Source organism: Ammospiza nelsoni, chromosome 19 (genome assembly GCF_027579445.1).
Source record: "Ammospiza nelsoni isolate bAmmNel1 chromosome 19, bAmmNel1.pri, whole genome shotgun sequence".
NCBI classification, from domain to species: domain Eukaryota; kingdom Metazoa; phylum Chordata; class Aves; order Passeriformes; family Passerellidae; genus Ammospiza; species Ammospiza nelsoni.
Window position 1 is genome coordinate 9,908,009 of NC_080651.1, and position 16,300 is coordinate 9,924,308.

At 53.9% G+C, this 16,300-nt stretch overlaps 1 protein-coding gene across 1 annotated transcript; it reads left to right on the forward strand.

Annotated features, from left to right (window-relative positions):
* The first annotated feature begins 3,759 nt into the window (after positions 1-3,759).
* Positions 3,760-10,311, forward strand: TEKT3 (tektin 3). Its single transcript, XM_059485929.1, is given in 8 exon segments — positions 3,760-4,335; positions 4,853-4,936; positions 6,175-6,245; positions 6,445-6,588; positions 7,917-7,974; positions 7,976-8,140; positions 8,644-8,798; positions 10,080-10,311. Coding segments are annotated over 8 exon segments (1,485 nt in total).
* The last annotated feature ends 5,989 nt before the right edge of the window (positions 10,312-16,300 follow it).

A 16,300-nucleotide genomic window follows, 5' to 3' on the forward strand; every position in this document is an offset into this window, starting at 1 on the left:
AGAGCCCCATGCCCTGCTGGGGCTGGGGGGTTCTGGGGGGTTCTGGGAGGTTTTGGGCTCTGAGAGCCCCGTGCCCTGCTGGGGCAGTGCAGGGCACACCATCCCCACTGCCCTGGCCTTGGCAGTGCCCCCAGGGCAGGCAGCAAAGCCAGAGCTCCCCCAGCCCAGAGGCACTGACAGGCTGCAGGGAGGCTCTCCCTGAACCCAGTGTTTGATTTCTGGTGGTTCCTGGGCACTGCTGAGAGCGTCACCAGTAAACGATGACATTTTCTGAGGCCACCACTGCTGTAATTACAGGAGTGATCCCAGGCTTAACCTTGGAGATGAGCAGAGCCTGCCCTGATCATCTGTGGTTTGGTGGTTGTGACTCACCACGAGAGCTCGGGGAGGGATTTGTGATGATTTATTCATGCCACTTTTATTGTTTGGAAAGCTCACTCAAATGCTGCTTTGGTTAGACTGAATAATTCAGCTGCCAGTCTACTTTTGGTTCAGTTTTGATCTCTTTATTGCTTTCACTCAGCCTCGTGTCCAGAGGTGAAAATCATCTCAGGGAATCATGGAATGGTTTGGGCTGGGAGGAGACCTAAGGCCCATCTCACCCCACCCTGCCATGGGCAGGGACACCCCCTGTCCCAGGCTGCTCCAGCCCCATCCATCCCAGACCACGCTGGGTTCTGGGGTTCTGTGAATGAGCAGCTGATCCCTTTCAGGCAGGTGCAGCACTCCTGGGAGCCAGGGGAGTATTCCAATGTGAGTGAAAGGAGCCAGGGGAATATTCCAGTGAGTGAAGGGAGCCAGGGGATAATTCCAATGTGAGTGAAGGAGTGCCTGGGCTCTGCTGGGTACGTGCAGGCTCACAGGGCTGTACAAAGCATCTGCAGCTGGGTATTTTCAGCAGGGCAGCTTCTGACCCAGTGTAATGCTGTATTAATAGACAGCAGAATGCAGAGCTGTGACACAATGACTGACAGCTCTTGGCAGCAGATTTTGTACTCAGGTACCTAAATGTGTCCCTTGAAATTCCAGTTTGGCCAGCCTGGGCTGCCGTGCTGAGAACTGGCACCTCTGCTTCCCATCAGCTTCCTGGGCTCAGCCTGGTTTTGTTCTTTCATTCTGAGCTAAACTGGTCGAGGCTTCAGCACAAGCTGTGTCCTCATGTGTCCACCCAGACTGGATGTGCCCCAGCACAACTGGGTGGGGACAGTGTGTAATTTTAGTGATGTTGCAGCTGTAGTCAGAATCAAGGAACAAGGTTTAATTACTCAAATAAATGGCGGTGGTGTAAACAGCCTGTCCAATTCCCTGGGATACTCAGAGATCTGGGATTCTGGGATCACAGACTGTGCACTTGGCAGCTGTTTGAGAGTCACTGTGGTATTTGTCTGTGTTACCTGTGCCAATTCTTCTTTTTGCAGCTTTTAGTATGCACACATCCTTTAGGATACTAGGAACAGGTTCCTCCGCAGATATGCTGGCACTGCCCAGGGAATGGGCACGGCCCTGGGGCTGCCAGAGCTCAGGCTTGGACAGGCTGGGATGCCCAGGGGGGATTGTTGGGGGTCTGGGCAGGGCCAGGGGTCCCCAGGGATCCTTGTGGGTCCCTCCCAGCTCAGGGCATTCTGTGATTCTGTGGGACCAAGTTTGTCCCCCCATGATGTCCCCACTGTCCCTGTGCTGGCCCAGACAGTCCTGCCCAGCTGCACAGAGCACCCCTGGGCCATTTACAACGTTATCAAATGATTATTGCCTAATTTAGCAAATGCTTCCAGAGCCCTGGGGTTGCCTCCCACATCAGTGGTGTCCCTGGCCGGACAGTGATTCATCTGAACAGAATTAGCATGGGCAGGGTGTGAGAGCCGGGCTGAGCTGGGAGCGTGCAGGGAGCAGAGCTGGGCTGATCCAGGGTGGGTGTCCTGCTGGAGACAGGCTTGGCAGGCCTTCACTGCCATCATTTATCTGCTCAGGCTGCAGAAAAGCCAGCTGATGGGCTGAATGGTTTGTTTCAGGTTGATGGTGCTGATTCCTGCCCCGGCTGAGGCAGGACGTGTGTTTGGAGTGGAATGAAGATGTGCTGCACTTTGTGTTCACCAAGCAGCACTCTGTGTTCCATTTTCTGTCACTCTTTGGCCAGAGGCAGAGCTGCCACAGGGAGCCAGCTCAGGAGGGTGGCCTGGAGTCACCAGGACCTGGGAAACCCTCAGTGCAGTCCCAGTCTGCAGCTGCAAGAGTTGGGGCAATCAGGAGAAACTGAGGCTGTGAGAGGGCAGAAACACCAGCCTGGGTCCTCGATGAGCCGTGGACACAGCTTGGCAATGAAGAAGATGAAGATATCCCTGTGGGGAAGGTGAGATGTGGAAGCTGCCACAGCAGAGCTGGTGTTCCCAGAGGCTGGGCAGAGAGCCCTGGGTGAGCTGGGGTGCCTGGGCTCGCCCAGCACCCATCCCAGCCCCTCTTGTCCCTGCTCCTGGCCAAGCCAGCCTGTGCAGGGCGGGTCAATGGCCAGGACGGGTCACAGAGCCTGGCCAGCATCACAGAGCCATCCAGAACCCAGCCTGGGCACGGAACCCCGTCCATGGCAACGGGCACACAGAGGTGGGCAGTGCCAGCGCCACCCCAGAGCCAGAGATGAGCAGCAGCCCCCCTGGGCGCCCCCAGGCCTGAGGGGGAGCTGTGCTCGCCGAGGGAGGCCCCGCACAGCCGGTACTGACCCCAACCCCAAACCCAGCGCCGTGTGCCCGTGCCCAGGGGCGCTGCCAGCTCCCATCCCAGCCTGGCTCATCCCCAGGGGTGTGCAAGGGCGTTCATTCCAGCTGGAAATGCTGGGAAGCAATCCAGCCCATTCCCAAGGCTTTTCCCCTCTCAAACACGTGTCTGTCGGTGTCTGAAGGGGAAGGATTTGGTGGCAGGGTGGGAGCCAGGGAAAGCATCCCCCAGTGTCCAAAACCTGTTCCCCAGATAAATAAGGCAGGGAATGGCAGTGGCCTGTCTGCAGCAGGGACAAAGAGCTGCAGGGACTCGTTTGTGGGAGCAGCACATGCAGGGGCTTTGGTGGAGCTCAGCACAGACCTCTCCTCCTCGGTTCTGCCGAGGTGACTCAGAGCCAGTCACACCTGGAAAGCTTTTGTGCTCAATTTGGGGGTGTGAGTGTCCCACTGCCCATCCCAGAGCCTTTGGCCAGGCTGGATCCTGGGATGAGACTCACTGGCCTGGGTTGGAAGGGACCATCCCTGCCATGGCAGGGACACCTTCCACTGTCCCAGGGACACCTCCCACTGTCCCAGGTGCTCCCAGCCCCCGTGTTCAGCCTGGCCTTGGGCACTGCCAGGGATCCACAGGCAGCCACAGCTGCTCTGGGCACCCTGTGCCAGGGCCTGCCCATCCTGCCAGGGGAGGTCATTAGATTGACAGGGAAAATGAAGGAGTAATGGGAAATAAGGAATTAAGGAAGAAGGAAAACAAAGGTATAAATTTGTCATCCTCCTAAGCAGCCATGATTTCTCTCTCTCCTCATTTCAAGACCTGACACGAGATACCAACAACAAAGTTGGTCTCAAATCCCTCCCTGTCAAGATGCCTGGGAGGCTGTCAGAGGGGATTTGCGTTCAGGAGATTTAGGGGCTGTGTGGGTGCCCTGGGCAGGGCTGGTCCCATCACCCATTTGATGTTGCTGTAAGAGGTACCACGAGCACAGTAACTTTCTGAGCGAGATTTTCCTCTGTCCCCTTTGTGCAGGACCCGGACCAGCAGCATTCCAGGATGGAACTCTACGGCTATCCCTTGAAAGCCAAGTTTAACCAGCCACGGCCACCCCCTCCCAAGGTCCTGCCAGCGACCCACACGGCCGCTGGCTACAAGAACCGCATTCCCTTCAACCCCTCCGAGAGCTTCAACATGCCATGGATGCCCAACTCCTACTACAAAGCAGCTGCCCTCAACCCCACCCTGTCTCCCCTCACCGAGAGCTTCCCGGGGCTGCCCCCCACCAAGATGATTCCTTTCATTTCCGAGAGACCCAGCGGGGTCTTCACCCGGCACACGCTGGACGACTGGCACAGGTCCAACATGACCAACTACAAGGAGTCAGAGACGACGCGGCACAACGCGGAGCGCCTGCGCGCCGACCTCACGCGCACCATCAAGGACGTGTACCAGCAGGCCAAGAGGACGCAGGGGGAGAGCACCAAGAACCTGGGCGAGCGCATCAATGACATCGAGTACTGGAAGTCCGAGCTCTGCATCGAGCTGGACGCCATGATCAGGGAGACCAACTCCCTGATGGACATGCAGAAACGGCTGGAGAGAGCCCTGGCCGACACCGAGGGCCCCTTCCAGGTAGGGACCCTGCATCCCCAGCCCACACATCTGCAGCCACTCAAACCTCTCATAAAGCCCATCCCAGCCCTGTAACTTTGGAAAGGTTTCAAGAAGAGCCCATTAGCTGAGTCAGTGATAAACAAATCCCCTGCATCTGCTGCATCCTCCTCCAGCACATGCTGAGCACATCACTGCAGTGTTTGTTTTAGCAAATATTTCTGTATCCCAAATCCTGGCTTGGGACACAAAAGCCTATCTTACTACAAGGCTCTGGGGAGGTCCACACCGGGCTTGATAGGGGTCCCTGAACTTGCTGTGGTGGCTGGGGACACGAGGGCTTCATCCCTTTGGTTCCCTGCTGATGTGGCACTTGGCTGCTGCTGTCAGCTAACCCTGCTGCCTCGGCAGCTTTCTGCAGGCTGCCATCCTGTGCCCACCTGCACTTTCCCTTCCTGCATCCCCTGCCATGAGCACAGTCCCTGCAGGGAGCCCTGTGCCTGCAGCCAGCGCTGATGTCACTCCTTGTCCCCACCAGGTCGCTCACAAGTGTTTGCTCAACCGGGAGAAGAGGATGGGCATCGACCTGGTCAATGACGATGTGGAGAAACAGCTTGTCACGGTGAGTGTGGCACACTCAGCCTGTGACACAGCTGGTTCTACCCAAACTCCTCTGAACAAGTCTGGCAGCCCTGTTCCCTCACTGGCTCTTCAGCACTGCTGAGGTGCTGAATTCTTCAACCCCCAAACCTGCTGGGCAGGGGCTGGTGCTCCCACCCACCAGCGTGGCCCCGGGACAGGAAGAAAGAGCTGGAAAGGAGCGGGGTTTGGTTTATCAGGGTCCTCTGACCCTCTTTGGGGAGCCCGTGAGATGGCTCTGCCTTTCTGAGCCCCGCCTGCACAGACCTCGCTTTGTTTGCGTGATCTGTGTCTGCAGCACATTCTGTATATTGCACACACACACGGAGACGGCAGGGTGTGCCCGACAGCGTGTCTGCTTTCCCCAGCTATATTCGTTGGGCTAATAAAAGATATTAACTGCACTAGCCCAGCTCTGCTTTGCTCAGGGCAGAGTGGCTGCAGCAGGACTGTCACTGCGCGCTCAGGCAATGGATTTAATAGAAATCATAAAAACCTGCACTCCTGCCTGCCTTTATCTAAGCTGCTTTAAATCATGAATTAAAAGCAAGCATGGCACAGCAAATGGGACCCTAATGCAGGGTACAGTGAAATATAATCACTGCAAAAGCCTCATGGAACTGGGAAGGAAATTGCAGCCCCTGGGCCTGTGAAGCCACTGGTCTCTTAAAAGATATTTTGTTATGAGTCAGGCCCTGAAAAATTAAAAGATTAGTTTGAAGGTCATGAGGGTTTAGGAAAATTATCAGAGCTGGTATCTCCATAATGCCATTTGGGTTTTTTAATGTTTGGGATGCATTTAGGCTGTGCTTTCAGCTGGCTTCTGCAGACAGGAAGGATTGAAAACCCCTGGGTTTGGAGCACTGATCACCTGTCTGGAAACCCTTATGGGTACAACAGGCTTGTGCTGGACCAAGGGAGCTGAGAGCAGCACCAGCCTTCCCCCCGGAGGAGCTGAACCCTGCCTAGAACTGAAAACCCCTGAAACTGAAAACCCCTAAACCGGGTTTACACCAAAGTTCTCTTGTCCCCTATGGATGGGATTTCTTGTGAGGAGGAAAATGCCCCGGGACTGGGGATGGGGATGTGCGGCACCACTGGCCCAGGGCACTGGCCCGTGCTTGCTGTGCGGGAAGGGGAATTCCTGCTGCGTGCCCCCAGGGCAGGAGTGCCCAGGGTGTCTGAGCACGATGCTGATGGGGCTGTTCTGCCTTTGCCCAGGAAATCAAGATCATCAGGTCCTGCCGGGAGCGGCTGCAGAAGTGCCTGGACACGGTGAATGCCCAGATCATGTAAGGAGGGCTGGGCCCTTGCTGCAGGGCTGGTGTGTGTTTGCAGCTGTGCCCCAGCTGAGCCCTGCGGGTTCAGTCCCTGCAGGCTCTGGAGGAGGCTCTGGGATGCTTTGGGAGCACAGAGGGGCTGAGGGCACAGGATGGGACAGAACCATCCCACGGCTCCATCCCCACTGAGGCTGCTGTTGGTGGGCTCCAGGTGCAACAAGGAGGCCCGGCAGGAGCTGGAGAAGGACCTGGCTGACAAGCAGCTGGGCCACCACATCGACAACAAGTGCTACCAGCTGAAGAACACCTCCAGAGGCATCCACTTCTTCAAGGGCGTGGAGAGGATCGATGCCACGTGAGCTCTGGGGCCCAGCAGGGGCAGAGCAGGAGCTGGGGCTGCCCAGCCCTCTCTGGGGGCACATCCATCCCTCCTGGAGACACCACCCCGAGGGGAGCTTGCCCTCTGGGCTCTCCATGGGAGAGGAACCCTCTGCTCTCAGCTGGACACCCAACACCCGGCAGGCAAAAGCGAGCCCAACCTAATTAAACATTAGATCAGGGCCCAGAGCTCAGCCTGCAAACGAATTCAGCCCACCACCTCTGCACAGCTCATTAAGTTTGTGCATGTTTTCAGAGATGTCTCAGTGCTTGCCTGAGTGCTCCTCAGTGATGGGGAGTCTGGGAGCTCAGCCCTGTATGGAGAGGGCCTGGCAGGGAGCTGAAATGACCCAGAAAATCAAGAAATGAGAACATGGTCCTGGGACAGGGTTCTGCTGCTTTTGGGTGCCAGGAATTCAGCTTTGGCTTTGCAGTAAATGAACAGTGACCTAACCCAGCACTCACAGAGAGATGCCCAAGTGGCAAAGGGCTGAGAGAATAAATCTGCTCACACAAACCCATAAAGTTTATGGAGAGGCACAGATTGAGACAATTTTTCTAGTAGTTTGAATAATTATTCACAGTAGAGCTCAGACATATTTAGACAGGCAAATGGATCGCAGAGGATCGAGGCTGAAATTCAGAGCGGGGTAAAATGTGCTGAGAATCAGCAGGTTTTAAATGGAGCTTATGTGGTATTTAAGTCTTTTGTTGATCTTGTTCTGGACTACTGCACAGGCAGGAACTTCATCCCAAATGCACAGAGAGGGAATGGAGTGGGATCTAAAGCTCGTTTGGTTTAGTGGGAGACTGAGATGTGCTGTGAGCAAAAGGAATTGACTGAACTGTGATCTGTGTGTCCTTGTGAGGCTGGGAATTCCTTGGCACTCAATGCCTTGAAGGTGCAAACAGAGCACCGATTGGAATCTCTGTTTTTTATGGGAGAATCTCTTGTTTGTCTAAACTTTTACAAGTTATCTTTGTGAGCATTTCATAAATATCATCAAACAAGCGGGGTCCAGCCATGATTTGATAAATATCATCAAACAAGTGGGGTTTAGATCTCAATTGATAAATATCACCAAATGAACGGGGTCCAGCCCTCATTTGATAAATATCATCAAACAAACAGAGTCCAGCCCTCATTCGATAAACATCATCAAATGAAAGGAGTCCAGCCCTCAATTGATAAATGTCATCAAACGGATGGGGTCCAGATGTTTCAGTTCCCCATAATTTAGTTCACAGCACAGGTTTCCCTGCCTCAGTGTGCAGTGTGTTCCAAGGGCTGTGCTCTCCCCGCAGGGTCTCAGTGCCCGAGACGTGGGCCAGGTTCACGGACAACAACATCTTCCGCTCGCAGAGGCGCGCGCGCGGCCTCGGCCAAGCTGCGCGCCAGCACCGAGAGCCTCCTGATGGGCACGGCTGACGAGATGTGGCGCCAGTTCAGCAAGGTCAACGACGCCTTCACCAGCCGCATCACCGAGATCGCCAACGCCAAGAGCAAGATCCAGACACACCTGGCCAAGGTACCGGCCCCGCCCTTCCCGGGGACGGCGCTGTCCCTGCGCTCCCTGCCCTGCTCTGCCACTGGCAGGGGGACAGCAGCGATGGGCCCTGGCTCGGAGCTGTGGGACTTGTGGGAAGCTTCCTGGGAAGGGCTCAGACCCGTGAAGTTCCAGCACTAGAGGCTGATGGCATGTCCTTAAATGAGGAGCCATTAAAACCTTTCCCTGATGGATGATCCATTCTTATGAGCAGCAAATTTGGGAAGATGGTAATTCAATAGATCCATCACCACTCCTAAACCTCTTCTGCTCCTTACTCTCCTCTGATGTGGCAGTGAGAGCAAAGAGATTTTCCCTGAAAACTCTGCTGGATCTGGGCCTTGATGTGGCAGAGCAACAGAGGCCTGAGCCCAGGGGCTGTTTATTGAACTTGGGTTTTTTCCTGCACCAGCAGGAGAGAAGGGAATGATGTGATCACTTGAGAAGATATCTTTTCACTGATTCCTGTATTTGTTTCACCCCAGACACGGCAGGAAATCTTCCAGCTCGAGACCAAGATCCAAGTCATCCAGAAGACCATAAGGGACAAAGAGGTCCAGCTGAAGGTGGCCCAGACCCGGCTGGATGAGCGCTCGAGGAGACCCAATGTGGAGCTGTGCCGGGACGCCGCCCAGATCCGGTGAGGCCGGGTGCCAGGGCCCAGGGGCACTGAGGAGCATCTCTGCATGGCAAAATGGCTGTTTTCCCTAAATATTCCTTCCATAAGTGCCCTGGTCAAACCTAAAGCACTGAGCAGGTGTCCCAGCCCTCGGGTTCATCTTCTCTCCTGCCTCACCCAGTTGGCTGCTTGTGCTCAGTTTTGGAGGATAAACCTCTTGCTCTCCCTGCTGTGCCCCCCCAGCACCCTAAGGGGGCTTAGGAGAAGGAGGGAGAGGGGCTTTTACACAGGCAGAGAGTGACAGGGCAAGGGGCAGTGGCTTTAAACGCAGAGATGGCAGGGACAGATGGGATATTGGGAAAGCATTTCTCTCTGGGAGGGTGGGCAGGCCCTGGCACAGGGTTCCCAGACAGTTGTGGCTGCCCCTGGATCCCTGGCAGTGCCCAAGGCCAGGCTGGACACTGGGGCTGGAGCAGCCTGGGACTGTGGGAGCTGTCCCTGCCATGGCAGGGGTGGCACTGGATGGGCTTTAATGTCCCTTCCAACCCAAACCATCTGGGATTCTGGTCTATGATTCTGTGATTCTGCTCTCTGACAGGCTGAGATTGAGGGCACAGAGCCCCTTCCTTTTGGGTAGCTCCAAGGATGGGTGCACATGCGGAGCTGTCCCCCCCTCAGTGGGCACACTGGAAATCCTTTCAAAGACTTTGGGATTGTGCCTCAGGGAGTGCCCAGTAGCAGCTCTGGGAGGCACCCAAAGCTCACAGCTCCTCCTGGGAGCCCTCTGAGCACAGTTCCCTTTTCAAAGTGATTTAAACCCAGCCCCAGAATTGGTTCAGCATCTCACTGAACACTGCTAGTTTTCCCATCCTCCACTTGTTCCATGGTCTCTTTTACCTCTCCTAGTGTCCTGTCCTGCTGACTGTGTCTCCTGTGCAGAACCCCTGCACAGGGAAATCCAGGAGGGTGAGCCAACAAAGCCACAAGTCCAGACAAATAGGAAACCAGAGCTGCTCGTCCCTGTTCTGGTGGCACAAGCTGCTCTGGCACACGTGGCTGAGCATATCCAGAGCTTTGGAACAAACTTCTCCTCTCCTCCCCATGGAGGTTGGGAGGAGCTCTCCCATAGCAGGGCACGAGGGTGGGAATCACCTGAGTGTGCTGATGGGGAACCCTGTGCCCAGAGGGCCCATCTGGGTGGGCACCACCCCACGGGGGCTCTGATGGGAGAACCATGCCCAGAGGGCCCATCTGGGTGGGCACCACCCCACGGGGGCTCTGATGGGTCCCGCTGTTCTCCAGCCTTGTCCAGGAGGTGAACGAGATCAACGAGACGCTGCGGAACCTGCACCAGTGCCTGCGTGCCTCCGAGGACATGCTGCAGATGCTGGTGCGCTCCAAGGGGGTCCTGGAGCACGACCTGGTGGTCAAGAACAACTCTCTGTTCATCGACCAGGAGCGCTGCATGGGCATGCGCAAGAGCTACCCCAGCACCGTGCAGATCCTGGGCTACGTCTCGGCCGGGCTCACCTGAGCGCCCGGCACCCACGGCACAACGCGTCCCCCCTTTCCCCCCGCTGCTTTGCAAATATATTGTTGCAATTTCACAGCTTTGATAGCGTTTCATTTCCTGCTGTAAACTCCGCATGGAAATTAAACGGGTGTTTTGTTTGTTGGGTTACCAGGATGATTCTTTTTTCCTTTGTGTTTTCTCTTTCACCGCGTGCCAGGAAGGAGCTGAAAATATCCTGTATGTCACCAAAGCCACCCACGGGGATCCATCCCTACCCTTCCAGGCTGTGCTTTCAGGAGAAAAACTGTCGCGTCTTCCTCCTTTTGAGTGTGTGTGATGTGGAGAAGGCACAAGGGGAAGTAAAGCCACTTGTCAGAATAATGAGCTGCTGACATCCAGGATGGATTTTTAATGGTGCAGCAGAAGAAACACAAACTGTCCCGGAAAGAGTTGCAGTTTCTGCTGTTCCTAAAATAGAAAAATGTGCATTTTAAGCTGATTTCTAATGATAATTGTTTTGCTTTTGAAAAATGTTAAATGCCATAAAATATGTCAGTGTTGGGGTTTTAAAAAGAGGAAGTAGATTCGACTTGGAGAAAGTTCATTGAAGAAAATGCTGTGGGTTTAATTTTGAGTTCCTGGTTTAACCTCTCACTTGTAGTTCTTTGGCGGGAGCACCAAAGCACTTTGAAGATAAAGAGATTAATGGGTGTTTAAGCCCCTCTGGCTGCATGGAGCCTTTTCTCCTGCTGTAAATCCTGATTTACCAAGTACTGGAATCTCCAGAGGGATAAGTCTTCAATCAATCTGAGGCTGAGTGTGAAAGCCACGTTGCACTTTCTCTCCTTAGGCTATCACAGCTCTTGAGTCTTTTAACCTCAGCTGTTGAGCTCAGCCTAAAGCCCGTGGGCACCAGGAATCCCAAGGGGGCCAAATCTCGACTCCCTCCCTCCCTCGGGAATCCAGGGCAGGGACCCCCAACCCAGCGTGGGCTCGCAGGAGCTGGGAGCCCTTTCCCTGTGTGCCACCCCGATGGCTCCTCCTCACCCCATGGACCCTCTGCCCTGCCCAGCCTCCCCATCCTGGCAGGATCTCCCTCCCAGCACCAGCTCTAAACAGGAAGCAATTGTCTTTCCAACCTTTTTTTTCTTCACTAGCACTTTTGTCAAGACTAAAAATAGATTTCCTCTACTTTGTGTGTGTCCTGGGGCCGGAGTCCGTCGGAGGCAGCAGTCACCCTTCCAAAGGAAAGAGACAGCCTGAGCAGGAGAGACTGCCCAGCTGACCTCACCCTCCCAGTCTGCACTTCCCTGGGTCCCAAAGGAGCCAGGGCCAGCTGAGCTCGGGTTTTGTCAGCACCCTCAGTGGCCTCAGGCTGCCCCGTGCTGTTCCCTGCCTGTGCTCCTGTCCCCAGCCCCGCTGACCTTGGCTGCTCCCCTCGTCTGCAGACCCACTCTAGATGTTCCCAGGCAGAGCTGCCACGCTTTGGGCCCCAGGAGTGTGTTCCAGCTGAGTGTGGGGCAGCAGAGGCACCCACAGCCCTTTCCTGGAAGGCTCCAGCCTTGGAGCACCTGGAGCCAAGCCCTGGCACCGGCCACAGCTTTGCCTTCACTTCACTTCCACCTCTGGTTTGAGTCATGTCAGAAATATCTGGGCTCTGTGTTATGGTGAGGGCACACCAGGATCAGTCTCCACTTTTCCCCAAGTTTGCTCTCAGAGCTCCCCAAACATTGATCTTTCCCATGGCCAGCTCCTTTAGAGCTTTCTTCTAACTGTCAGCAATTATGTAGTGCTGCAATTACCCAACTCCATTTTCTCTTGCTGTCCTGGCCTCTCGATGCTCCTTTCCACAGCACTGCCAAAGAGTTTCTTTCCTCTGTTCAAGCCATGACCAGAGGAATTTCAGCTTCAGCTCGTCTAATTTCTCTCACAAATACTTTCCACTTTCCTGCAGCAGTTTCCCAGACGTTAGAGAATTCCCAGGTCCCTCTGGGTTTGTGTTCTTTGCACGCCAGTTTTCCATAAGTTGACAGAAGTGATGTTACTTCTTCTGGCAGCTGATATCCCCCAGCCCCTCTGACAGGTTGGTCAGGGCATTCTATGTGTGCTTCAGTGTGAGTTTCAGTGTGAATCCTCTCCTTGCCCCGCGGGAGCCTGCCCTGGCACACAGCCCTGCCAGAGGGGTCTCCAGGGATGGGTCTGGGTGCAGTTCCAGTGAACACTAGGCTCTCCTGCACAGGGAGGATTTGCTTTCCATGACAGAGCTGCTGCTGAGGGAAGCTGCTCCATGTAATCCCTGCAGGGCTGGCTTTGGGATTTGAGCAGCCTTTGATGTGCTGGGGAGATGAAACAACTGCCCTGCCTCCTCCTGCTGATGGCTGAGCTGCCTTTGCTGCCGTGCCATTAAATGATTTCCTTTCAGAGATCATTTCTAAATCACGGCCCAGGCCCATCATCTGCCTTTCTGTACTGAGGGGATGGCTCCTTTCTCCACCAGAACGACGTGTCTGCTTTTATTGCTATTTATTGCTGGTTTATTACTGCCTCTATCAGCCAAGTGCTGAGAAAGTTACTCTGTGGAAATTCCTTTGCATCTTACAGCCATATTCCCACCCTTCTGCATCATTCCATTTGCATCACTGCTGCAGAGCTGGGTGTGTAAATTAATTGCTTACTGACTGGAGGAGAGACAATGAATTAATAAACCCAGGACACCGTTGCTTTGTGTCGGTCCAGGATCCAGGTGAACACTCCAGGCAGGGCTAGCAAGAAACTTCTCAGAAAGGAGATTTTGTTGTTTAAGAAAACAAAAATCACTGAATGTCCTGGAAGGGTCTGATATGAATTTGGGTGAAATCAAAGCTTGCCAAAAACCATGTTAACAATGTATTGCATAACTAGTGCAGATTATTGAGCTCAAGGGAGAGAGAATTCCCCAAACAGCATCAGCAGTCAGAAAAAAAACCAACCCTAAACTCATTGCTATTATGGAAAAAAAGGGCGAAAACTTTGGCCAAATGCTAAAGGAAAATTTGGGCAGTGTAGGATCACAGAAATGCTTGTGCTGGCTCAGAGCACAGCGCAGCCTCTGGTGCAGCCCTGCCAGAGCCAACAGGAGATGCTGAGATAAAAGCAGCAGAAGGCAGCAAGAGCTCTGTGAGATTCTCCCAGCCCACTTTCCCAGCTTCCAGCAATCCCAAGGACTTCCTGAGCCGCCAGGGCTATCCTTGGGTTTAATATCCCCCCACGGATTTGTTTCACATGCGCTGGTCCCAGGTCTCTGGGAGCTCGCACAGCTTCTGCTGTGTCCCTCAGCAGGGATGCCCAGGGCAGCCATGGCCCCTCTAGGGACCCTGCGGGGCACAGAGAAGGAGCCACCCCTGGCACTGTTGGGGCCAAAGGTGTGAAACTCAGCGCTCTGGGCAAAGGTGAGGCTCGAAGCTGGGTTAGACCTGGGCCCTCTGTAGGGTCTGCTCTGTGCTATTTGTAAAATACTTTCTATTTTATAAATATGCAGGAGAGGAGCACGAGGCAGCAGCTCAGAAAGTGCTTGAAGATGTTCCCAGTCCCAGCTGCGGAGCTCACGTGATTTTTTGAGGGTTTTGGGGTCAGTGGGTAAATGTTGGTATCCTTTAAGTCAGTGAGATTTTCTCCTGTGATTTCAGCCTGGCTCTATCAGTGCTGACACTGGCTTGGAGTGGAAAGCAAAAAGTTGGATGAAGTTGGTTTGGGGGCATGAATGCAGACATGACTAAAGTATTTTGTAAATTCTTCTTGAATTGGTAGAAAAAAAATCGGGAAAAATAAGTCAGTGCCTCCAAGATACATTAGACACCCTTTGTAATTGAAGTTTGCTGAATATAAAGTCTCCCTTATGTTTTTTTCTGGTTGAAATATTTTTTGCCAATACCCATTCCACCTGTGTAAATGTATTTATATTTACATATATGTATATGTAAATATAAATCTATTTATATATGTTTATATATACATTATTTATATATTATACACAATATATGTATATTATACACACACACATATATATGTGTATATATATGTATATATACATATACATGTCTGCATGTGTGTTCTTTGAGGGAGCACCATAAATCTTGCCCAAAGTGTAGCCAAACCATATCTTGCTCTCCTCCTTTTCCTGGTGGCACAGTCGTTTGAAAACAGGATTTTCCCCGCCCCGTTCTCTCCCCAGCCCCCAGGAGGGGATTGCTGATGGCAGCGCAGATTTGGCCCCTGCCCTTTGCATTTCAAACCCTCCTCGGAATGGTCGTAATCACCAGGGTAGGGAACAGGAAGCAAGTCCCTAAAATTGTGATGAGAGAGCAAAATGTGGGGTTAAATGAGTTCATCCTCACAAGGACATGCAGAGGAAATGTTGCCTTTTTGTGTAGCTGGAAATGGTTTGTCTTAAGAGGGATTTCAGTTTGTCTTGAGAGGAGTTTCCTTCACCTGGCCCGAGGAAAGGGATGAGCAGAGCCCTGAAGTGCTGGGTCAGTGCATGTCACAGCTAAATGAGCATTAGATCCCTTTCAGCCCATCCCTGCCTGGTCAGAGCAGCATCTGAGCCCCATAAAGGGATAGAAACCTCACTTTTCCTCCTGGGTTCTCATAGTTTTATCCTGGAATTTCAAGCTGAAGCATCACAATGAAAGTAGTCCCATGGAAGAGATTCCAAGTGAGAAATCCACACTTTTAACCCCGAGTTTATACAACTCGTCAATCTTCCAGTATTCCCAGCACAACCAGTGCTGGTGAATCCTGGCTGTAAACAAAACATTTTTCCAATTCAATTTTCCTCACTGCCCCGTGACCAACCTCACTGCCCCTCACTGCCCCGTGACCATCCTCACTGCTCTGTGACCATCCTCACTGTCCCTCACTGCTCTGTGACCATCCTCACTGCTCTGTGAACATCCTCACTGCCCCTCACTGCCCCATGACCAACCTCACTGCCCCTCACTGCTCTGTGACCATCCTCACTGCTCTGTGACCATCCTCACTGCTCTGTGAACATCCTCAGTGCCCCTCACTGCCCCATGACCAACCTCACTGCCCCTCACTGCTCTGTGACCATCCTCACTGTCCCTCACTGCTCTGTGACCATCCTCACTGCCCCGTGACCATCCTCACTGCCCCTCACTGCTCTGTGACCATCCTCACTGCTCTGTGAACATCCTCAGGGCCCCTCACCGCCCTGTGACCATCCTCACTGCCCCAAGGGCTCTGTGACCATCCTCCACCCTCATTGTCCCTCCCTACCCTGTGACCATCCTCACTGCCCTGTGACCATCCTCACTGTCCCTCACTGCCCCTCACTGCCCTGTGACCATCCTCACTGCCCCTCACTGCTCTGGGACCATCCTCACTGCCCCTCATTGCCCTGTGACCATCCTCACTGCCCGTCACTGCTCGGTGACCATTCTCACTATCCCTCACTGCTCTGTGACCATCCTCACTGTCCCTCACTGCTCTGTGACCATCCTCACTGTCCCTCACTGCCCTGTGACCATCCTCACTGCCCCGAGGGCTCCACTAACCATCCTCACTCCCTCCTCTCCTCCTCTCCCTGGAAAGGCTCCCTCCAGCACCTCGGGCTGATGGCAGGTGTGGACAGGAGCTCTGCCCCAGCCCCAGAGCTCTGTCACAGGACTCCCAGCAGCAGCTGATGTTTGTCCAAAGCCCTGCTCGGTTTGAACAGTTCACCTTCCCAAAAGAAGTGTCCAAGGAGCAGGGGATTGCTGTGCTCTTCTCTCAGGGCTTTCTCCACCGTTTCCAACCTGCGGCTCTCAGCCAAAACTGGCTTTGTTACCCACAGACTGCTCTTTTCCCTGGTCTGACTGTCAGATATTTCTCCCCACGCCTAAGAAGCTGCTTTGGCACCTTTTTCAGAAGCAGAGCGGGGCTGATTTGCTGTGCCAGGCTCACGGAGGGGCTCGGGAGCTGTCTGTGACCCCCAGACTCCCTGTGCCTTCGGAGCCACAAACCCAGGTCA